We start from the raw sequence: 25,490 nt of genomic DNA on the forward strand, positions 1-25,490 counted from the left end.
ATGGGCCTCGGCCGTGCCTTGACGCAGGTGGCTGCGCTTGGCGTGCGCTGTGGGTCACCCGCTTCTGGGGCGGTGGGCCCAGCTCTTACCACACTGCCGCAGGATGGAGCCAGGTGCGGAAGATAGTAGCAAGACTCCGAATTTTATAGGAATCCAGGGATAAAACACCGCCACCCGTCACACGCACGCAGCGATCCAGCCCCGGGTGTACACTCCGGCGTCTCTGTGTGCGCGCGGTGGGTGCGCGCAGGCACAGGAGGTATGCTTGGATTAAACTCTTTGAGGCAAGATCTTTACCTTCTGAGTGTTTTGTAAAGAAACTAGTTTGTTTGAGGGGCTGAATGAAAAATAAATATTGTGGTACTGGAGAGGCCGTGCATGTGTTTGATTTGTATCTTGCAAATTCAGCATAGCGTGGACTAGAAGGGAAAAAAGGGCAACCAGGAAATAATACAAAAATCAAGCTAATTGGGGGTCAGATTTGTCAAATGGTGAATTAGAAATTATGGCCTCCATGGTTTATGCTGAGAGAGACCTGCCTGGCTGTGTCTGCTCAATTTTGGCAGGTGCTGAAGTGTTGATCTCCAGTGGGAAAGAAGCATGCGCCCCTGGTGTAGGTTAAATTCAGTACCTTTGGTGGGGAGAAGACCTCGGATCACATTTGAAGGAAATGTTATTCTTAATATAGTGGTGTTAATGGCTTTTAAGCTACTAGTCTTAATTTAGCCTTTGACCCAAGAGACGTTTCCAGGATGGAGTTCTAATGCATTCGTATAGTTACAGTTTGAGAGGGAGCGAAGAGCTCTGGCTTCTCTCTGGCAGCCTTGTATGTGAAAGGTGTTAACGATTAACATGAAAGGTAGGTGCAGTGTTAGGCTTGCGTGGTTTCCATATGGAAATGGAGGCCTGCCCAAAAATAGGTCTTGATGAACTCGTCACATGCTGATTGCTGACTGAACAGAGACACAGAGCAGTAACTGTTTCGGAGCATTTCAGATGCTGACATTCCAGACATGGTTGGTTTTGTTTATAAAAGCATTAGTTTTTTTCTGTTTTCTTTGCATAAGTTTGTGTCACAATTTCACCTTCTCATTTGATTTGCTTGTGGCCAAAATAGCATTAGGTTTTCTTTTTTCGAAGAGAAGTAGGACCAAGGAGGTGTTTGAACACTGCAGTGAAGATAACTAAGAGCCTGAACTGACCAGAGCTTTTGTCAAAATAAGGCAGGTACATGTTTATATATTACAACAGCAGCATGATACCTTTGTAAACAATTTTTTTTGTAACTTATGAGTTCTTTAAATATATTTTTTTCTTTCTCATCTGCAGTCATGAAAACTGCAAATGGTGTTATGCACTTGTATTACTGTAACCAGTTAAAGGCCTGTCTTCTTTTTAATCCGTTGAGGTTTTATGAAGACTTTCATTTTATAAGTGGATTTTTATGTTTGTGGACATTGGCACTACCAGCAAATGCAATTGGTTTCTGGTGTTACTTGTCAGAAAAATGTTTCCATTCTAAAGTTGGCATGAATGGATGTTAGTAGGAGACAGAGAACAGTCACACTTGTCATTGCTAGCTTCATCCAAAAAAAACCCCAAAACCGTTTTGCCCACTTAGGCTGCCTCAATGTCTATTTTTCAAAATTTACTCATCTGCTGGGATATTACAGCTATTCTTAAGGATACAGACTCATCTGCGTTAGAGAACTCCTGGATCACTGTGATTGTATTTGCTAATTTGGTATAGTCCAGTTAAATTGTTGCAACTACTTTATCCATAAAAGGCCTGTGCTAATATACTTTTCAGTTAATTTCTCATTCATTAAATCCTGACAAAACTGTCGTTGCAGACTTTAGAGTGGAAGATAATCCTCCTGAAAAAAGGAGCGGTGCTTGCTTTTGTGTAATTTACGTTTTGAGTCCGATATTCCCTCTCCTCTCACAACAGGCTTTAAGCATAGAGTCATTGCTGCTGCGTTCCTAATCACACATCTCGTTTTGTTACAGTAGTGTCCAAAGTGGCCATTATAGTTAATTGTACTTTTTCTGTCTTAAAAGATGATTGCATTTCTCCACCAAAATGCCTGTGGGCTGGAATTATGTGCAGTAATTTCCTGTGTAGAAGTAACAAACCCTTGCAAATCCCATATACAACAATCCTTGAATTATATGCAGAAGTAATCCGTTCTCTGGATTTGGAAGAACTGTTCCAACTCTAGCAATAATTATTTCCTTCTAGAAATTCTTCTTTTACCACTTTAGTTGGGGAACTGCAGAAACCTTGTCATTGTTCAGGAAGCAGCCTATGTGTTAAAATACACAACTCTTGAGGTAGCACGCAGGGCAGTTCCTTGTGATGCATCTCTCATCTCCCTGACTGAAACTTCGTAACGGAAAATAACGCACGGCACTGCATATACCTGCTGGAGGTGTATAAACACAGGGTTTATGCAAAGAAAGTGTCTTCCTCGTAATACAGGGTGGCTGGTGTGTTGGTTTTCCGCAACGTTGCCTAAGCGGGAGGTTTGAGCAACCTGCAGGATTTCCACTTTGTCCAATACCTTCATGTCATTCGTTGGAACTTAGCATCAGCAGAAATAGTGTTGGTTAATATGACATCACGCATCTATCCCTTTCATGTAGTTTGTGAGTTAGTGTTTCAGACATACTAATGCTGATTTAAACATACTAATGCTAATCTAAAATTCATCAGCACTTAAAAACCCCAAAACAGTCTAGGCTGCAGTGCCGCTGTAAACTCACACGGTCTAGGCTGTGCACTCCAGCAACTTTCCATCCTTTAGAAAGGAAAAGCTTCTTTTCAGGCAGCAGCAAATGCTAAGCAGCACACATCCCAGCTGGTGCTCTTTAACCCAAGTGTTTAGCTAGCGGTGGGCTCCCATTGTTGCCAGCGGGCTATTTGCATTAGGTTCATAGTGCTTCTATTCATTGCTTGAAGGAGGATCAAGACAGGTGGAAAAAGGAGGAGGAGTGGTGAAAGTTGAATGAGATAGATACCCAGAAGCCAAACTTTTTTATTTTGCATTTTATTTGATGAAATAGACTGTTGTAGCTTTTGTGCTCCTGTGAATACATGCCCATCTGCTCTAGGATGCTTGTAGTTACTCCTGGTGCCTGTTCAGCTGTTGGCATGTTCAGCACAACCGAAATTCTCCATCAGCTGCCCCGTCCTCCTCCAAAGACAAATAAAGGTCAAGCTAAATTTCAAAAGCAGCTAGGCATGCAACTGTCAATCAGATCGTGAACTTGGTGAAGCTTTTATGCTCTTTGCTATAAAAGCAAGTTTAATTTTAGTGCTTTTTAAATTTTATTGATACTCAGGAATTGCGGTGTACCTTCACGTTCAGCCCCCAGCTGTTTTGATTTAGCTTAGCTTTAAAAAGTAACTGTCTAAGGAGTCTCTTGGAGCGGTCCTTCCTTAAAGTGATTGCTGCAGCAGAGCGTGGCTCAGAAGGATAAGTTCCAGCAAAAAGAAAAGGAAAAAGCTATACATGAGTTGAAAGCTTTTATTGAAGTTATATAAGCATATTTATAGAAATACTTGAACTTTTGTGGTTATTGCTATGAAACATTTATAAAGGAGACTTCCAGTGAGGCTCAGACTCAACTATTTAGCACTCTGGTTAAAACTCCTATGTTTTTTGAGGTGTATCTGATGTATTCCTGAAGAGCACTGGAAGACAGACGGCTCTCGATAGACAATGCGTGAGCCTTGGGTTGGGTGCCGTTCTGGCGCCCTCTGAGAACACTGTGGTTTGGTAAATAGTGAGTCCTTGTTAAAACAGCTATAATCCGAGATCCATCAAATTCATGGTTTTCTAATTGACAGCCACGTGGATGGATAACTGTTGGATTCCTTTTGTTCAGTTATATATATTCTGCATGCTTTATTTTCTGACCTTAGCTAATGGGAAAAGCTAGGGAATACAATCCCTAGTATCTTGCAAGTGTTGGGGTGGCCCCGATTTCATCTTTCTGGATTCAATTAAACATCTTGGAAGTGCTACACTGCATGTTGGGATCCTTATTTAGGTGTATTGAAAACACTGATGCAGCTAAGAAAACCAGGGAGGTTTTTGTTATTTTAAAAATCAGTAGATTGTGTTACACTTGAGGATAGAAATGAATAGCAAATGAGAATCGACCGAGGGCTTGACTTTTATGCCATTGGAATCTCTCAGAGTTCTGTTGTTGATTTCCACGGGAAGCAGGATAATCCATCAGCTGGGATCCGTGATCACTTCTGCTGCAAACTGAAAGCTATCTTTCTCTTCAGACTGGGAATCTGCAATTAGAGTTGGTGTGCTGGATTGTGGGGAAGAAGAGAACTATGAGACGTGCAAAGAATATGGTATTCACTATTACCCAACTTTTAGGGTAAGTGGCATGGTATATTGCCTTAGGTAAACGCTGCGTACTTCAACGCAGTTAAACCACGACTCGTAACCAAAACTGTAACAGCCTTGCTCGTGCAGGGTGGTACCTGTACCCAGTTGTTCTTTAGCTGGACTTTTTCTTCGCTCTTGGTGACACAGCTGCGGGCTTGATAGATGATTAATTTGAGGAGTTCTTGCTGAATGCAGTAGCTGATGCAGTTATTTATAGTTTTTATTTATTCATGTTCAGCCCTCAGTTCTGAATCTGAAAAATTCATATTGAAAGAAGATACCATTCTAAGAAGTGCCGTGTTGTTCCATTTATGTAACACCTAGTTGTGATATAGTTGTTTTATAATAATAATTTGTATAAATATTTTTCAGATTCAAAGGTTCATGATTATTAAGAGTGTTTTTAGGTTTAGTATGTGAAAGTAAAGGTAATATATTGAAATTGCATCATGAAACCAGCTGATTTCATGACCAGGGCTCCAATTAAAAATTTACCCTTGATTGACCCTTTGCTATTTTTCTAATTAATTTCATAATTTGCTTAAGCTGGCTTTTATAAAAGGGATCTCGTGTTTGCCAAAAGTATCAACCACTGTTCATCTTCAAGTCTAAGCGCAATTTTTAACTTTTCTGTCAGTCTGTATAATCACATTATTAACCATAAGTGTAAGCAAAATGTGATGGAGAGAATTGGATAAACTGAGTCGGTTATGACAGGACAGGGAGCAGCAGACGTGTCACTGTAGGATTTTATCTGCCCTGATAGAAAGAACAATATTCTTTTTTTCAGCTGTAAAGCTTTGGGTATAAATTGGAATGTGCTCTTTATTAGATGCTGAATCTTTTTTATTTTATTTTTTGTCGCATGAGGCAGTCAAGCTCCTTTGTATTTCCCGTTTAACCACTGGAGGGAGTTGAGAAAATGTGAATAGTGTTCTAAGTATATACACAGTTGGTAGTACTGATTCCGTAATCAGTTAATTCTGTTTGGGTTAGTGTTCGCAGTAAAGGATCAATATACGGTACTGAATTATGCATCGCGGTATTTCTTCTCCAAAAGTTGGTGGTCTTGTATATCAGAGCTTCAGCTGGTACCTATGAGCTACCCTTGTTGCAAAGCAGGTCTTTGGAACTCATGGGCTAAGAGGGCGAAGTGACTTCTGAACAGAGAGATGAAAGTGTTTTGTAATTAGAGCTGTAAAAGGTCTTGAAAACCATTTTTGTTTCTGAACTGAGCTGTTGTCTTATAAGGTGAGTTATTTTAAAAGCAATAATACTTCTTTTTTTTTTTTTTTTCCTACATAGTACTTCAAAGCATTTACAAAGCAGTTTACTCCTGGAGAAAATTACAAAGGTAAGAGTATCCTACTGTAAGGAATCCCCAAAGCAGTTATCCTGTCAGCCAGGAGTGTGTCGCACAATAAGCAAAATCAGTCGCCTGTCAGGTAATTTAGACAGAGATGGGATGGACACTAAATAGCTCTTTAAGATACAATGCTACACGTACTGTCTGAAAATGGGATGTCAGGCAGAATTTTAGACAGGCAAAATATATGTTCAAGAATTTAGGCATCACAATCCTAATTTTTTTTTCTATTTTTTTTGAAAAGTAGTTCTTAATTTTCACAAATGGCCAGATAACCTTTTAAAATTCCTTTTTTCCACCACGTGCCTCATGAGCATACCATCCAGTTTGCTCAATCCTGACTGGTGCTTTTTGATCCCCTGGGCATCCTGAATCTCACTGGCAGAACCCCTATTCAGATGTTGACTAACTGAAAACAGGCTTATCCCTGTGTCTGACAGGATCACAGCTTGAGGTGGTTTGTCTGGGGACAAAAGTGATGTTGTCTTTTTCAATGGATTAACATTTAAAAGGCCAGAGGTCAGAAGAGAGACCACCTGCACCATTAACCCTTCATGCAGAAGCAGGCCATAGTTGTACCTGTTACTGTTTGGAATTTGTGAGAGTTTCTGCTTTTTAATTGATTTCTTTTAAAGCAAATAAAATTTCTCACACTTCAGTTATTTCCTCATGTTGGTGCGTAGCGCTGTAACGTCACCTGGCCCGTTTGGTGAGAATGGTACACCTCTGATATTTTTACTACATCGTGAATATTCTTACTGCAAAAACGTGGCTGAAGTTGTCCACACCAACATACTGTGAAGATGAGAGCAGGTTTAGAATGAAGCATTGTTTGAAGAGAAAGCCAACAAGGCAGGCAGATGGTTAGATTTGGAAAAGTCTTGAGGTTCTATTAATTTTAGGATGGGATGACAGCTTTTAAATATCATCTCATCTCAATATTAAATGAAATCCTATGACTAAACCCTTAGTCCCTGTTTTTCAGCCAAACAGCATTCTGGTTTTTTGAAGTCTAAATTTAAAACAAAAACCTAACACAGAAAAGCCTGAGAATACATGAAGACCTGCATGTGAGTAATTTTGTTCCCAGTTTCCTGAAGTGTTTTGGGTTTTTTGTAACCTGTACTCAGCAGGAGCAGATCGAGAGCTGCAAACGGTGCGTCAGATGATGATTGACTTCTTACAGAACCATTCCCAAGAGCTGAGACCGCCAGCTTGCCCACCATTGGATCCAGTTTCGTAAGTTCCTTGTTTAAAATGCAGCTGGTGCATGCTTACTGCGTGAATTAAATAAAATGTAGAAGGTCCTATTAAAGATGAAGTAACCTGTCTTACTTCTTCTCAGTTCTGCTGTCAGACTGTAAAAGGAAATTCCATCAATAGCAGTGGGTGTATTGAATTCCATCTATGGTAAATAGCTTTTCTTTTCTTAAAAGGTCCAGTGATATTACTTCTCTCTTCAACAAGAACAGCCATCACTATACGGCCGTTGTGTTTGAAAGTAATAACTCCTATGTGGGACGAGAGGTAAGGTACGGCTTTGGAACGACATAACGCGTATGAATGAATGCTATAACACAGCTGAATTTCGTGTTATTTTGCCAAGCAACAGAACTTCTGATTGTAGGACTGAGTGAAAGGGTCATAAAGGGCAGGTCATGCATATCTGAAATATCACAAAGTCAAGGGATTATATAGGGTTGTTGCATTTAGTCACAGAGAGGAACTTGCTTACAAATGAATGGGATGTCATGATAACTTGTTCCATTCATGTTTTAGTGGAAGATTAATTTATCAATTTCCTTCTTAGCACAACTCTTTTTTCTTTCAAGATTTGGAAGATCACAACAAAAATATTGTCAGATTATGTTATTGTTTTGTTACTGCTCAAGAACCATTCATAATATTCATTCATCTGGGCAGCTTTTGTGTTTTCAGCTGGTTATAATAATCTAAATTCTCTTCTCTTTCTTCACGTATAGGTTTTAGGGAATTACATTCTAAAGTAAGATGATGGCACAGAATTATTTTCACAGCACTGAGGCACTGATGAAAAAGAAGTCTTTGGGTTTTTACTTCCCCCACCCCCCCAATAAAATATTTTATTTGGCATCATTTCACCACCTAATGAGCCTGCTGTTAGCTTAGACAACTGTTACTTTTCTCTTCCTGCCAAAATCCAGGATAAGTAAAGAAAATAAATTGCATAATTATCTAGGCATAATCTGTGTGGAAACATCCAATGTCTGTGAAATGTTTCTAATTAGATTTGATGCTGGGATGGCCCAGTAGCATAAGTGGAGGAGAGTGTGCTGCCAAAAGCGAGAATCACTTTGGGAAACAGGCTGCTTCCAGACATTTGTTTTCTGGAAGCTGCTGTGTTGATACAACTGGGCATTACTGAAGAGATGTGATGATTATGAAGTTCTTCAGCTTTTTATCATGCCTGCTTTAATTTTATTACCTGCTGTTATAGGGAAAAAAAAAAACAGAAAGTGGAGTCTGCTTTCAGAAGAAAAAAATAATTGCTAGTGTTATGTAGTATTTTAACTTTATAGAATGGTTTAGTGAAATAGAAAATAACACTCTGCTCAAGTTTACAGTATAAGACAATGTGGACAAACCTAATAGGAGTCAGAACAGCTGAAGAAAGGAAGTCCATGCGCTTACCGCTGATGAAAGGAAGGAACAGAAAGTGGAGTCTGCTTTCAGAAGAAAAAAATAATTGCTAGTGTTATGTAGTATTTTAACTTTATAGAATGGTTTAGTGAAATAGAAAATAACACTCTGCTCAAGTTTACAGTATAAGACAATGTGGACAAACCTAATAGGAGTCAGAACAGCTGAAGAAAGGAAGTCCATGCGCTTACCGCTGATGAAAGGAAGGAAGGCACGGGCACGGTCTCTTAAATTACAAATTTGAAAGTGAGGGAAAATGTAGCAAAGACAATATTCACCTGAAAGGGAAAAGAATAGCAGAAACTTTGAAACTAAAACCAGCTAAAAGATCTAGACGAGACAGAGAGGGGTAAAAGTAAAAGAATGACAAGTAGAAAGGTAAGAAGAGACGGAAGCATGGGAAGTTTTCTAGGTAAGAATGGAACGTTTGGTAATGTAAGAGCACAGGATGATGGAAGAATGTGAGGAGTGTGCTCGTTAGGATGGCAAAAGAGGATGCCTTTAGCTGTGGGATCTTGAAGGGTTTACAAAGGGAAGAAATGAGTATTTAAGCTATTTTTTTAAAGGGCAAATTTTCATTCATTATAACCGAGTCATCATATTTGTAGGTACAGCTTTAGCTGTAGTTGCAATGAATTTAGGTAGTTGATTCCTGGCAAATCTTTGAGGCATTCTCATGTTAACACCCTCTTCTGCCTCCTCCATGCCACCCTGAATTTTACAGCCTGCAAAGAATTTTGTGCCCACTCCCAGCTGCTCTAGCGCAGAAGTCCAGCATCATGTTTAAACAGCTGATGAAGATTGGCTTGAGCTAAGATGCTGGACAGTGAGTGGATCTTCTGAGATACAGGCACCCATCCCTTTATGGAGTGTCTGCTGTGGGCTCGGTGAACAAAAAGCGCTGAACAGGCAGCTGGGTGCTATGACACCACAGCTTGATCTGGCAGGGCTTGCCAGGCAAAGCCTTAAACTCCTGTGGAGCCTTTGTTTTTTAAGTCATGGACTTTGACATCAAAATGTTGTGAAGTGGTGGGACCGATGTTTCTTCACTACCTGAAAATTTGCCTCGAGGCTCTGACATACATAACACGAAACATAAACATGTTGGTGCCTGTGGAATATCCTCTGGGCTATTTTGAGGTTTATGCGGACGTTTTATCATTCATTCTCAGGTTTTCTTCAGATGTTAGACTTCAGAGGGATAAGGTTGGGATAGACCAAGGAAAGAAAAAAAGGAAGACAGGAGTAATAATCTCCAGAGTAGAGTAAATCTTCTTTAACTGAAGTTGTTAGTGTCCACAGAATACTCATGTGTGTACTTCCTTGGTGAACAGCTTAATGATACCCTTAAAGGATGATGCACTTCACCTGCTCATGTGTCTTGTCTTACAAGGTTGGATATTCCTTGAACAATGTATAATTCACGTCATCTCTTCATTGCCCAGGTTATCTTAGACTTGATCCAGTATGCAAACATCGTTGTAAAGAGAGCGTTGAATTTTGATGAGCCTTTTCTCAAGAAACTTGGTATTACCTCAGTCCCTTCATGCTATCTGATGCATCCAAATGGCTCCCATGGGTTAATTAACATGTAAGTAGTTACCTGCCTGAGGAATATGGGGAGGTTCACATAAGCTATAAAAAGTTTCCCTAGCTTCCTTACTTTGTATGACAGTTATTCTATAACCTTTTGCTTGCATGTAACGGTGTGTCCTGGCATGTAATCAATACGTTGTACCGACGGAACTTGTGTTCCATTTCTTTGTGTTTCACAATTGCCTGTCTTGATTGCTCTTAGTTCTTAGAAAAACTTGCTTCTAGGTCAGAATACTTGTTCCATGTGAACATTGCCTGTGTAAGGCAAACTGACGTTTTGATGATATGTTCATACTTTGAATGGCATTTCAAACCACTAAGCCAAATGAGTTATTACTCTTCCAAAATTGAACTTTATTTCATTTCACTTTGTATCAAAATGTAACATGTTGCACTAAGTCTGAAAAACATGAATTGAATATCTTATTTTGTAAATATACTGACTTGCTTTGGATATTCACTTGCCTGAGATTAAAAGTAATCTTTACCTTGTCCATTTATGTGCAGTTTGAAGCCTCTACGGTCTTTCATTTCTTCATATTTAAAGTCACTGCCAGGTGTAAGAAAAAAACTTCTTCTGCCACTCCAGCTGCCTGTTCAAGAAAAGAAAGAGGAGGGTACAGAAATCAAGGTGTGGAAAGAGTTCGATAAGTAAGTGATACCCTCAAATTTCAGCTTAGTGCTTGGTTATTTGCTTGCAGTTTTTTTCCTTGCCTGATGGGAAGCTTTTGTAATTTATTATAAAATGCTAGTGCAGTTCAAAATTTTATTTCATTCCAAGGTGATGCACCTTGAGTTGAATAGGTTGGTCACTACTGAATGATCTGCATTCTTCTCCTGAGTAAAATTAAAGGGGTTCATGCTTAATACTGCAGAAATGATGGCACCAAAGCTGAGAGCAATGCTTTCAGCTGTTGCTTCAACTTCATCCATTTCTGGCTGTATTCAGGTAACACTTGTGATTTACTTCAATTCCAGCATCGAGGTTACAACTTCTATACAATCATGAGCAGTGTTTCAAAGAGTTCAGAGGTGAAATTATTGCAGGCTTTCAGTATTTGGTTTTTAGCAGCAAGCATCTGCACTGCTAATGTTTTTTCTCCAAAAGTATTGTTAAATATTTCGTTGACTTAATATAAAGGCTTATCACCCATTACCTGAGGTATGTAGATCAAGGATTTGAAATGTTGGAAAACTTCAGCAAGTAATCAGTGTCACTGAAAAAATAAATAGTAAAATAAGAAGCGATAACATTTCTGTAGAAAACAAGAATTCTGTGTGTGTATAATAATGAAGCAGTGCCCGATAACAAGTGCTTGTCACATGCAAGTATAATAGAAAATGCTAAAGTCACTGTAAAATATGTTTATCGTACCAAATCCAGTAAGGTTTATCTTCACCCTCATTTGAGGAAAGGATGCAGAGGCTTTGCAGAGAGATAATCCCTCAGCATCTTTAGATGGAAAAGATGCAAGACTGAGTGCTTTCATTTTGTACTTATTTTCCTTTCACAGACACTATTAGTGTCATCTTCTTTCAATGACTATTGTAACATATTTTATATGAAACATTCTGTTATCAAAACGATTTTGTTAAATCGAGCTGTTTTCCAGCAAGACAAAATCTTGGTCATGTGAATCTCAAGTATCTTCTAAACATGATTCCTTGAGGGAACCTCATTCGTTCGTATGGATGTCTCTGTTTAAGAAACCTGAAGCAGAATTTTGCTGTTATTTTAAATTTAAGTGAGTATGTTACTAATTAAGGAATTAAATTCAGAGAAAGTGTTTAGTTTGAGTTGTTAAGAATATAGATTATTCTGTATTTTAATATATTATTTCCTGCATGTTATTTCAGAGATGGGGCCAGCCAGTTTCTTGAACGGTTCTTTAATTCTATTCTTTTAATTCTACTTCTTTTTTTTTAGAAATAATGTGTTGCTGAAGTCTTACAAGAAGTTTTTAACTCTATTAACTATGTAAACGTCTGTTTGGTTACGTTGCTCTGTATCATACTGTCTGAAGTCTGTACTCTGGAAGCATTGGAAGATTAGGGCATTTTCCTTGATGTATTTTAACTTTGCAAAGTGGTTTTTTGTTATTATGAAGATATTTGGTTGTGGGAAGGAACTCAAAATCTGGGATTTGCTTTATGTGTTTTACTTGTACCTGTCATAGGGTAACTAATTTTGTCTTAAGGGCTAGTGTGGTTAAAATGGGGTGTTAAACTTGTATGCAAAGAACCTACAGTGAAACGAGTACATTTAGGAGAGGATTTCTAGATTCAGTCCTTTCCAACCTTTTTTCCGACTTGTTTGCACTTCTGCTCTGTCTATAATCTAGTTTTGTTCAGCACAAGTCTCCCTTTTTGCCATAACGTGTCATTTTTCTGTTTGTGGTCAGTCCTGAAGAGAAGCTATAATTTCTTTACGCTAGCTGGTTCCTTGCTGACAATGTCAGCAATGTTATTTCATTACACGGTAAAGCTGGCTGGGAGGCAAAAAGTTCAGTCAAACCAAAAAGAAATTCTCCTGTGTGGTTATGCTTCATTTGTCTAAACTCTGAACAAAATGACATCAAATTACTCTTTTAAGGGAGTACAGTGACACTCATTGAACTTGACATTCACCATACCGAGCACCTGAAGTAACTGCTGTGTCTTCCCATACTGGTACAGGATATACTGCAATCACCGTGGAGTGGCAAATGTTGAGGTTTTAATGACACCTACTATATATCAATTTTACCTTCATGACTGGTGAGAAAATGAGCGAAAGAAACCTGCCACTTTATAACATTATATATGTGTGTTTCAGATCTAAGCTGTACATGGCTGACCTTGAATCGGGATTGCATTACCTGCTCAGGGTAGAGCTGGCTACGCACAAGACACTTGAGGGAGCTGAGCTAAAGACCTTCAAGGATTTTGTTACCATCTCTGCCAAGGTATACGCTTCTAGTCTTTGATTATTTGAAAGAATAAAGTGACTCTAACATAAAATTTATTATGTGACATAAGTCTCTCAAATTGTCTTTCAGAATGTTTAAATATATGCTTCCTCACTAGCTTAAAAAAATAGTTCTGTGGGTTTCTTTAAATGTTATTTCTGAGTTATTGTATACCAATCTGACATACTTATAGGGCTGAAATGCATTTTAATTTAATCTTAGAGGGTTTGAAATTAAATAGTTTAAGTAGTCTGCAGCATATTGAACAAACACTATAAATACAGTCCATTTATAAGATTTTCAGGATAAGTAGCTATTTTAACTGGGTGGGATTAAAAAAACCTTTGGTTTTCATGCTTGACTTTTGGATTTTTTTAGTGCGTACTTGACAAATGGTGTTCTATTTAGAGATACTAGTAACTTCTGTCTAAATTTTGAATATATTTGCGGTATTTGAGTGTTTCAAAATAATTGAGGTATTGAATATAACTGAATATTTCAGAAATAAAGATGCTTACATATTACCTTTGAGTGAAGGGATAATATATGAAGTATAATGCGATACAACTTGAAAAAAAATGAAATAATTTAACTTTAGAACGTCATCCCACTGACATGAGCAGTGTCTCTTTATATTTACTTACTGAGCAGCTAACACTTTGTTTTATTTTAAACAAATTGAATCAATAGCTGTTCAAGGGAATAATAAGGCCTATATAAGCTATTTCCAAATATCTGGATTTAGCTGAAAATCAGACAGACAGTTTCTTGCCCCCCCGCAGCCATCAGTGGTCAGAAATCTCTAGCTGGCCTCATTTCTTTAAGAAAGTGTAGTGGTAATCTTTCCATCATATTATCCCTAAAACATCCTCTGTTCTTCCTGATGGCTCCTGGCCAGCTGATGTCATTTGCTTCCCTGGCTATTAGTGCATAAATAGGGACTGCTCTTTTTCAGTTGCACGCTCATCTCCAGCCTGCCATTACACAAGTAGGGGCTGCTGGCCTTTGCTTCCCCTGGTCTGTAACACGTTCCTTGTAGTTCTCATTCATGATTCTCGGGTGTTTCTGTTAGGAAGCTTTCTATGCTATCCTCCTGTGTAGCAGCATTTATAGTGATGATAAATCCTAAGTCACAGAAGTCTCTAGTTCCCTATTTGGGGAATTTTCTTTGTTGTAGAATTAGGTTTTTTGGCAATCAGTGCTTCGTTTTTGTGAATCCTCGATGAGACTGATACATACCTGGCATACTGTTGTCTTTTAGATAGTAATGCATGATATTCTGGGGCTCCTACAGGAGTAAATGAGATTATAGCATGCTGTCAGTACTTCAGAGGTGTGCTGGCTTTTTGCAGACTGAGGGTTGACTTTGAATCATAGAACCTTTTAGATTTAAGATCATCAGGTCCAACCCAAACATTGCACACAGCCCCTTGTACTGGAGACAGTACAGTTAGCAAAAGGGAGTTCCTGTTCATTAGGTTTGCGTGGTATCACGTAAGCGGTCTGTGAATTAGAGATACTATTGCTAGTTGGGCAACGGCTGCAGAAGGACTAGCATATGTATAGCGTGTGCCATCATAAATTGCTTTATGTATTTAATGCAGCAGATACAGGGGTTTTACTTCCCCATCTGTTGAAATACTGCTCCCCCTGGAAGGGTACTTAGAGGATGGTATGCACACTCTACTTAATTCTATAGTAATTACAGCCGTCGCTAAAGGAAGATATGATTTCAAGTGTAAAATAATGGCATTACCTCTGACTTAGAGTTGCTCGTGCTCATCTGCTAGATTTGGCCTTCTTTAAATTGCAAGTTAAGGAAGTCACTATTTCCAAATCACTTTGGAAATCACTACGACACATACAGAAAGGAAAATGCTCTTCTAGATAACCAACATTGCCCACATGTACAGAAATCTGAACAAATATTTTATAGGCACTAATTTGTGTGATTAATCACCTAAGAGTGAGAAGGAGTTCAGCCTCTGATTCACTTAGGTCTTACACTCCTTTCTGAGCTATACGCTGAGTGGAATTACCTCAATGCAAAATTCAACGTGAACTGTCAGAAGGTGTTCTGTAGCATTTCCTCCTGCTATTGAGTAGCTGCATTTCACTGGTTAACGTTTTGTGCGTGCAACTTGTTAAATTTTGCTTGCGAAAGTGTGTGTGAGGTGGCTTTTTACTGAAAGCAGAACAAGTAATTAATTTGCTCGTAACAAAAGAAAATCTACAACATTTTAAAGATGGGAAAAACGCATTTAGATAAAGGTAAAATCTCTGCTAATGAGATTTGTGCTTTAAAATATGGGTATTTTCTTCTTTTCTCAGCTTTTTCCTGGCCGTCAGCCTGTGGTAAAGTTGTTAGAGACCTTGCAGGAGTGGCTGGTGAGCCTTCCATTAGACAAAATCCCTTATGATGCTATCCTAGATCTTGTCAACAACAAAATGCGGGTAAGCTGTTACTAGTTTCCAGCATAATATACAGCATTAGCAAAGGATAAGATTCTAGATAAATCTAAGACATCACTTACTGATGGTCCCTCAGTCATAATGGAGTTGTAAGAAGGTTAAAATGGAAATAAAGTGAAATCATTACCAGAAAAAAAAATCCACACGAAGGAATTGTAATGAGAGAATTGAAATACACAATCCATCTCAGTTTTATAGCGAGCGAGCACTCGCCGGCGTATTCGTGTGCCCTAACGTCAGCTTCAAATGATGCAACATTCCCAGCGGATATTTTTGAGTTGCCTTTTCTTGCTGTGTCTGCTGTCAGCAGGATTCTCTTGAAGGTCAGAGTTTAAGTGATGGGAAATTTACCCACTGAAATGGGCCTTATTCCTGAAGAGTTTCCCCAAATACTCTATAATTCCCTGGCACAGTAAAGGCCTTGCTAGGAATCCAGTCTGGCTGTGGTAATGCAAAGCCCTGTGATAGGGCCACCTCTGTACAGAAGTTAATGTGGATCTTTCTTCCCGTGACATGGGATTGCTATCTGAAATTTGGAAACCTCCTGTGTATTTTAGGAAGCAGAGAGATAAGTCTCAGAAACCTAAATCTTGCACTGGACTTTGGGTATAACGTACAAGTGGTGGTTTTGTTTTAGGAAGAAATAATAATGAGTTCTACATCCTAGCCTGTTAAGGCTTCACCACTGTAAGTCACGGAGATCTTGCTGAATAACATGGAATTTCTAGAGCGCTTCAGTTTCCCTGAGCACACAGTTTACAGCAGGATTTGTGCATGCACTGTGTTCATACTGTGCTTAAAGAAACTTTACAAGTTAAGCTACTTAATGTATTCTGTCAGACTAGTTAGACATTTGTGGTGTGCAAATGCACGTGCAATACTGAAATTAGTAGGTTTGACATCAGTGATTGTACGTTGTGTGTCGTGTAATATGTTTGCAAGGGGGATGAGTTTTATAATGGTGCATCAGAATATCATAGAATCATAGAATGGTTGTGGTTGGAAGGGACCTTAAAGATCATCTAGTTCCAACCCCCCTGCCATGGGCAGGGACACCTTCCATAGCCCAGGGTGCTCCAAGCCTCATCCAGCCTGGCCTTGGACACTCCCAGGGATGGGGCATCCACAGCTTCTCTGGGCAACCTCTTCCAGTGCCTCACCACCCTCTCTGTGAAGAATTTCTTCCTGACATCTAATCTAAACCTCCCTGATTTCAATTTATACCCATTCAATTTATACCCATTACCCATTATCTCAGACTTAAGGATTGTTGTAAGTTTAAGATTTGTTTGCCTTAAGCATGAATTCATTCACAAGGGCAGAGAGCCCCGTTTACTGTTCTTTATCCTTGGATCACCTCAGTTTCCAGGTAGGATCAGCTGTGTTCAGTTGTGAATTTAAGTCCCAGGGCTGCATATATCTAAAATACTCTCTTTTTGGGTTTTGGGTTTTTTTTTTCAGATTTCTGGGATATTTCTCACTAAGAAAATTCAATGGGTCGGATGTCAGGGCAGCAGACCAGAGCTGAGAGGTTATACCTGTTCCCTTTGGAAGCTGTTTCATATCCTAACGGTACAAGCTGCACTGCGACCAAAAGCTTTGATAAATACAGGTAAGCAGCGGTGATGTGTGACGCTTGAAGGACAAGACCAATTCGTGCAGCAGTTCTGCTATGCAATAGAGAAAGTAAGGGATTAGAGCACATTTTTCAGTCGAGGCTTAGCCTGCAGGTTGGTACCAGCAGGGGTCAGAGCCTAGCTTTACTGCAGCTGCAAGACTGGGTAAGAACAAGGCAATTTGTCCTCGCTTAGAAGCGTGATAAATAAAGTACACGGCCCTAAGGATGGGAGCAATAAAGCAGAAAAAGGAGAGAATTTCAAACAAAGAAATTCTGAACCATCTGAAAAGGGATGAAGATTGGTCAGGTTACCTGAGGTTGTACTGCTGGTTTAATTTAAAAGGAATGAGATTTAACTGTACAGTTTAGTCACTGTAAAAGCTGTAGAACCATTAGCCAATCCTGTAATTTTATTTCTTAAATACCAAATGTTGTGCCTGTTTATTTTTCAGCTGAATGTAGCTCGTGTCCATTAATCTGTGCCCTGATCTACTACTTTGCAAGCACTCTGTTCAGTTGCTGATTTTTAGACTTGCAGTATCTTGTGAAGCAGAATGTTAATATTCCGGTGATGATTCCTGTGTAAGAAACATGCAGGATATATAATCTGTTTTCTTTGCACAATGGCAATAGAATTACTAACGCTAAATATTAGCCTTGTTGTGTTTTTATTCTTGCCAGGACAGTGCTTTGTTTGGTTATAGTTCTATTTAGTTTTTATTTAAAGCCTTTTTAATTTTTTTCCAAGGAATAGAAGAATGTTAGATGGACCATTACTAGATCATAAAACTCAGAAATTTGCAGTTTGTGAGTTGCTGATTGTATGTTTAAAAAAACCAATGATTTGATTATTTCAGATTATGGATACATTTGTCCAGAATTGCTTGCCATCGTGGTGAAAGCTTCTCCATTCTTAATGCTGAACCTCTTTCAGAATAGGATGCTTTGGATAGCTCACAATCCTGTTGTTGATTTTTTGTTTCTCTCTTTGTTTTGTCTTATTTTGTTTGTTATTCATGGGACGGTAGGTTGAATCCCTTTATTTTAGTTCTTTGCTCTACTGGGTGAGCTCGTGGGATTTTGTACTGGGTGATAGATCAGCTGTTAAGCAGGATCGTGCACAGGTTAAATTTCCCCTTTTGTCCCAATGGCCAAAATTGTTCTAATTAAAAGTAAAAACGTTCTTAATATTTAACTGGAGAGAATTGCATCTTAAAGTGCTGCCACGTTCCGGGCGTGAGCTCTAGTCAGACTGAAGTTAAAAATACATTGTAGAACCTGAAAACTCTTTGGCACACTTAACCATCGATTTAAATCGGGACAGATATGTGATGATCACTTCTTACGGCGAAAGAATTGGGTCAGTCTGAGACTGTCGGATTATGTCTTGGGAGGTTTTCCTCTCCTTATTGCTTGTTTAAATCCCATCTACTAAAAAGCATGATGTACTCCCTAATCCTTCCCACCACAGGTAGGGTTTTATGGTTCTTGTCCACTTTAAAGATTAGGGTTACCCTGAATTGCAGTAGTTTGGGAGGAAAGAGAAAAGGAGGATTACACGATGATACATGGCAGATGTTAATAGAAGATTCATCTCTGGGCTGATAAAAGAAAAACAAACAAAATGAGCCATTTTGCAATTGTTTGTTTTCTTTTTGAAGCAGCTGTATTTTTCTTGATGGTTTTCTCTACTTGCAGAGTCTGGCAGTCAGCGGGAACTTGCTGTGGCTTTCCCCGTGTGACGTGTTTATTGGTTTCTATTTGACACGTTTTAATGTTGACGGGTGTAATTTGAACCTGCAGTGGGATCAGCGTAAGGGAATCCAAAGGAACTCTGGACACAACTGCCCACATCCCAGGGTGTATAAAATCATTGTAGAAATCTAGTCCTGAGCAGGCTGAATTATACGAAATGTGGGTGTAGGTAATAGGATCTATTGGGGTAAGTGAGACAGGCTTGTGGATCTCATAAAAACATTATCAGGATTCTTTTTGTTGCTGAATTTGAAACACCTCCCCACAAACTGAATTTTCAAAAGCATAACATTGCACAGGAGAGCAGATACAATTAAATTTGGGTCTGGATCTGTTCCTCCATGAAGAGGTTATTTGCTAGTAGTTACTTCTGTGGTGTTTGTTTTTTTTATAAATATATATTTTAGTCTACATGGGAAAACTGTTTTGCCCGAAATTCGTTTCAACTTTCTAAAATTATTTTTCAGCCTTTCTTTTAATACTGTAATTTAATCTGCTTTAATCTCATAGCTTTTATTTATGTGTGCCTGTTCAATCACAGATATTGAATGTCTGAGTAGAGATTGTTTGCTTTTTGGATTTCTTTTTGGCTTTAAAGACTTTTTTTTTTTTTTTGCTGTCATATTTAAGACTATAATGTTGTTCTAAATAAAGGTGTTTGTGACAGTCTTCATAAACACATAAACAGGCTTAATTTTTTATATTCAAAACAGCCAAGTGCTCTCACAGTTCTGAGAAGGATTTATTGAGGATTTTTTCTTCTCCAAAAAACAATGCCTGTACAGAGGGCGGATGTGCTACCAAACTGTTTGTTATTTGCTACCAGAACAGGACAGTGAGCAGAGCACCGTAACCTTTTACTACAGAACCTGCTAGACCTGCGTTGTAAATTACTCGTGGTAGAGCTGTTCAGCTGCAGGAGTCGGTAATTTGATCAATCTGCATCATAAAATGTGGTTCGTTTGACAAGTGTGCGTTCATGATAACGGATGGCACACTTGTAAATACGTTTTGGCATCATTTACTGGGTCAATTAAGCGTGAATCGGAAAATCTGTGAGACGGAAATGAAACCATTAAGATTTCAGTGAATTGTACCAGGTTTTCAAGACCCTTAGAGATGCAGCGACTACCTGCTCTCGCAATGAAGGACAGAGTTCTCAGACCTTATCTGAATAAAATAATGATTCTTTGGCATTATCTTTCATGTAATGTCGTAGAATAATATGTTTGTATTTATTTTAGGAAGAATTCCTGAGTTACTCTTGAAAGTTCAAATGTCGCTGAGCAGCTACTATGTGTGTTCAGTGTCTCTGCCAGAACAGGTGTGGATTTAAGAACTGTAACAAGATTCTGGTATTCTGTACTACCTCAGAGTTAGAGTAACACACAGGTATCACAGGCACCTAGTGAAATACTTATCAGAGGGGTTTTGACTCTTGGTTTTTCAGTAACTTTAGTGCCTGAGCATAAAGGTAATGGTGAACGCACAACTTCAGTATTCATTTGGTGATTGGGGAAGATATTGGAGAGAGTCTGTACTTCCAGAAGATCTGTGAAGTATAAACAGTGTGGACTTTGCACGTTTTAACAATTTCAAAAGGTAGTCTGATAACGGGCTTCTGAGAAAAAACTCATGTCTGATTTTCATTTAGGTAGGTTTGTTCCCTGCTCCTGTTGCAAGATCTTCTTTGAAAGAAGCATTTCACTGGAACGAATGCTTGGCCTTTAACTCTTGTTTTAGTGTGTTGTTCAGGGTAACTTTGAACACCATTGTCTAGACTAAATGTGTTGATATTTTGCATTTTTAATAACACGATCGCTCACTTGGCATTTTTTGGACCTTGGTGTGTTTGTAATAATTCCCCCCTCGTTGTGTCTGATGTCCCAGACAACCTTACAAACAGTGTTTTGAAATGTGCTGTTTGAGATCACTTCCAATTCTACCTTACCAATTGCCAAATAATTGGGTTCCTAAATGTCTCAACTACTAAGTGACAATATTATATATGTGTTTTGTTGGGGAGGGGTGTTTCTTCTGAACTGTGTGAAGCTCTTAGTCCCTGATATCTTTGCGACTTACTGAGGCACAGGTTCTGTGTGACGGCAGATATATGGTGGATATCTTTAAATTATGGAAGTGGCCAGTTTCTTATCCCTAAAGTGGAGGTGTAGGTTTGCATGGAACAAGAAGACAGCAGCATTTCCTTTCCCATTCCCACGGTTGGCTCGTATGTACGTTGAAGTGCCTGTGTTGAAGCTGTGTTTGTCCAGGTGGTGCTAAATGCCTCTATCATCGGTCTTCCTAGGTCTTGAAGACAATCCCCAAGTAGTACTTCAGGTCATGCGGAGATACATTCATCACTTTTTTGGATGCAAGGCTTGTGCACAGCATTTTGAAGAAATGGCTAAAGAGTCCATGGATTCCGTTAAAACGTTGGACAAGGCTGTTCTTTGGCTCTGGGAGAAACACAACGTCGTGAATAACAGGCTGGCAGGTAGGCAAGACCTTGTTTGGGAAAACCCACCAAAGGCCTCTGAAAGACAAGGCCGTGGTGTTTGATACGATGTGGTTTGGGTTGAAGAGAGAGATGCAGACGAGGCTCCGTCACGTGAGTTTAACGCAGCAGCCACTGTTGTTCCAGCTTGACATTCCTGTATTAAAAACGCTCTTCAGAAGACTAACTCCATGTTTACCTTGGTGCAGAAGAACGATAACCTTAAGGATGCTTGTGTGTAGAGCAAAACCTAGAGCATCCCAATCAACAACAGCTCCAAAGGCCAACACACTAGTCTTTGTGTGAGTGAGAAATACAGACCTGAGATCCTCCAGCAACATAGTGTCTCTTTGATATACAATGAAAAAACCTCATCATTCTCAAAGGTACTGTTTGCTCTGAGATGTCACCTGTTGCTGATGAGAGGACCTTCCTGAAGTACAAATCAAAAAGGAGCAGTACGGTTCAGCTACTTACCAGTGGATAAAAAATAATTGAATTTATTTCTGTAGCAGTTTAACTAGATGCTAAAACCTCTCTGCATTTTGTTCTGGAGAAATGCTGTATAGAAAATGATGATAATTGAACAGGAGACTTTCTCAGGGTAAAAGAGCCTGAACTATTAGCAGATCAGCAACTGAATAAAATAAAATCACTGTATGAAGAAAAGCTGTTCCCTCAGTAGATTGCTATGTTTTCAGTTAGACTAAAAGTACCATTAAAATACTGGTTGTATTTAATCCGTTCTGTTATGGGGATATCAAGTAACTAAAGCACTAAAGAAAATTGGTTTCTCTTTGCACTTAATCCCTGTCTGCTGTTATGGATCTGCGTAATGTAGCATTACGTACAATTTAAATATGCTATATTGTATTTATATTATAGTTATGCTGAATTCCCAGGATTTATGAAGTATTAAATACTGTTTGGAGTATAAACAGTTTGTCTCTTTTCTCCAAGGAGAAAAAAGTAAATGATGAGGTATTAAATAAAAACATCCGCTAACATTTGTTACTATTGCCAGGGTGAACACAGAAAAAGGTAGTCCCGTTGACTTGAAGTTGCTAAGTAGTGGAGCAATATACTTACTTAGAACATTAAGGTATTGGAAAACTCGCATGGATATTGATTTAGATGATGCAACAGCCGGCTAAAATACCCTTTTAGCCAGAAGTATAAACCTGCTGGAATAAATAATAATGTTGAATTATGCTTTTTAAGTTTGCTAAAATTCCTCTTCGGGACAGTGACTTATTTTAATCCTTAAAAGCTGCATCTGTATTTCTGGTAATAGATATATAGATATAAAAATATATATCTTTCAATGAGAATTGATGTTTTACTGGTCGGTGAAACACCTTGGCACAGCTTTCAGGTGTGGGTCATGAGATGGTTGTGTATGGCTCTGCCCTATTTAATTCTTCCCTGTTGCTTTAGGAGGTACAGAATTTATAGCATTCTTCTCTTTGGCAGAAAAACATGAAGTACATTAAGTTTTCTGTTTGTAATCTTAGCTAAAGATGTTTTGTTTCTACTTCCCTACTGAAACAAATCGATTACTGAGTGATCTTTGTGTAAGATATCTGAAACGCAGACACGCTCTCTTGCTTGTGAATATCAAGGAGACAAATGTTTTTTAGCAACCTCTGAATCCCTAACGATTTTTTGCTCAAAATCATGGGGAAGTTTCCTGCCTTTAAAAAGGGTGAAAATAGTAATTCAGTAAGAATCTATATTTATTTCTGAAATATTTTAAACATTAGTGTACTGATAGCGATCAGCTAAATAGATTTGGGGTTTTACCAGGTAGAGATTTTTGTTCTAAAAATTATCCCCATCCGTATTTTAAAATGTTATGTTTTAGGGCTGGAATGTTATGTTTTAGAGCCACAGTGTTCAGCTCTTTGCCAACAAGACAGAAAGGTGGCCGGAGCTGCGAGCAGCCGAGGTGCTCAAATCGCATCTCATTCAAGACAGCGCTGTATGTTTAAAGGCGGAAAAGCCAGCGGAAAACTGCATCCGGAATTCGACAGCGGCTCTCCGGCAGGCGGTTTGCGCTAGCGATGGCGCCAGCCGTGAAGAAGCAAGCTTAGGGTGGGATGGCGCGCGGTGTCGAAGCGTGAGGGTGCCTGCAGGTCTTTGGCCTTGAAAGGGCTCGCTGCACACCAGGCGCGGGGGCTGCGGAGCAGGTTGTCTAGAGCCGGAACTCGGGTTAACCCCTGCAGCGCCCAGCTGGTGTTTTCATGCCGAACGGAGCAATCGTAGTGGTGCCTTGCAGTCGAATTTGAATGCTGCAGCTTTTACTGAGAGAAAGGAAAATTATTCCAATTTAGCATCTGTCTTTTGGAAGAGGAGGCAGTGCTTTGGAACGTGACTGATGCGTCCGTACGGAGACGCGGGAATTCCCAGATTTGTTCGCAATTGTCTCTGGTTTAACACAAACATCGTTGTGCTGTGGGTTTTTGTTCCAACCTCGCTGTTTGAGTGGAAAATACCCCCTGTGGTTTCCAGTGGAGTCTCTGATGGTTCAGCTTTCCTGGTTCATTCACTTCTGATTTTCTTTTTTTTTTTTCTCCTCCCAATTAGGTGATTTGACTGAAGATCCAAGATTTCCCAAAGTTCAGTGGCCAACTCCAGACGTTTGTCCTGCGTGTCATGAGGAAATTAAAGGATTACACAGCTGGAATGAAGCCCAAGTTCTCCAGTTCATGAAGTCTCACTATAGCAGTGAAAATATTCTGTATAAATACATGGAAAACCAGGCTGACTCCAGTGAAACTGAGCAGGGAAATGCAGGGGAGGTGAAAGACAAGAGCCTGCCGAAGAAACCAAGCGGAAACAGAGAAAATAAGATCCAGGATAAAGCAAACATGCTAGATTCAGAATCGAAGGTGTTAGATAAGCTAATAGCAAATCACGGACCGGTCAAAGAGAGCGGTAAAGGCGCAGTTGGATCCGCCAACCTTAAAGAGACGAAGCAGGCCGTGTCTTTCTTGGGGATTGGATTTTCCAACATAGACATGAGTCTGTGTGTCATCCTGTATGTAGCATCGTCCTTATTTTTAATGATAATGTACTTTTTTTTCCGAATGAGGTCTAAACGGTGGAAAGTGAAGTATTACCGTTCATCTGTATAGAAGTTTAAAGCGGAAACCAAGTTTTCATTGTATGTGGCTGTTCAGTACCAGATACAGCTTTAATATTTATGATCAGGGATTTTGTATACAGTATTCCTTGTTTAAAACCCCTCTTTTCCCGAGTCATTTCACCAAGTGTTCTACCTTCAGGTACGGAGCTCGCTGCAAGACCCCGGGTCTTTAACTGAGGCACACGGTGCTGTCCTCATGTGGCCACTGAAGTCGGCGTCGCGTTTTGCAGTTTAGGCTTTTCTGTGACTTAACCACCTCCCTCCTTTACTCATTTTCAGAGTAAACATTACATTGTGCAATCAGCTGTGCCTGGTTTTAGAAGGAAATTGGATATTGTTTTGTGTACTTCAAATCAGGTTGTTTTTTCATTTATCCAGAGCTGATTTTTACCTACCAGAGTCCCAAACAGTTACGCTGTCACCTTGGCTGCTTCATTTCGAGAGGCAAGAATTCCAAATTTATTTTTTTTTCTCCCCAGGAAACAAGAGTTCTATTCTGATTAAATCAATTCTAAGCCTACGTGACTTTCTCAAATACTATTTACACTGCATATTGTAAGTAGAAGGCATTACGTGTTCGTGCAAGTCGTCCATTCTCCCATGCGTTCCAGCCAAGGATGCGTATGTCCCTGCTAGGATGAGCGTTTTGGGGCAGTTTGTCTCAGTAAGCAGCCTGATTCTGGTTGTTAATGCTGTCATCGGTTTTAATGGAGAGTAGATGTAAGCAAGGACAGGCTGGGACCCAGCGCTTAACTTGCTTCGCTGGTGGATGTATTGACGGAGCGTTAGACAACTCGCCTCGCTCAGCTACTTTTCTGGTTCATAAATGAGTAATTATTGTGCTACCCAGATGAAAGCCAGTTCTGGTGAACTCCAGTGAAGGGAAGCGGTGGTTTTAGAGAAGGATGGTGCTATTTGCATCAGCACGCCAGAACAAACTTACAGATCTGGGAATCGGAAGTTTCTTACAGGGCTGGGTAACTCCGTTACAATATAGTT

The 25,490-nt window shown here is 39.4% G+C and overlaps 1 protein-coding gene across 1 annotated transcript; it reads left to right on the forward strand.

Annotated features, from left to right (window-relative positions):
- Positions 1-4,300: 4,300 nt before the first annotated feature.
- Positions 4,301-24,480, forward strand: QSOX2 (quiescin Q6 sulfhydryl oxidase 2; the record flags this gene model as incomplete). The annotated part of the gene is made up of 11 exons (XM_010158088.1): positions 4,301-4,401; positions 5,718-5,766; positions 6,912-7,017; positions 7,215-7,305; positions 9,903-10,048; positions 10,561-10,704; positions 12,869-12,998; positions 15,333-15,455; positions 16,935-17,085; positions 21,155-21,343; positions 23,930-24,480. Coding segments are annotated over 11 exons (1,781 nt in total), but the record flags the coding sequence as incomplete, so codon positions are not given.
- Between the last annotated feature and the right edge of the window lie 1,010 nt (positions 24,481-25,490).

The sequence above is a fragment of the Eurypyga helias genome, unplaced genomic scaffold (genome assembly GCF_000690775.1).
Source record: "Eurypyga helias isolate BGI_N326 unplaced genomic scaffold, ASM69077v1 scaffold32578, whole genome shotgun sequence".
Lineage (NCBI taxonomy): Eukaryota > Metazoa > Chordata > Aves > Eurypygiformes > Eurypygidae > Eurypyga > Eurypyga helias.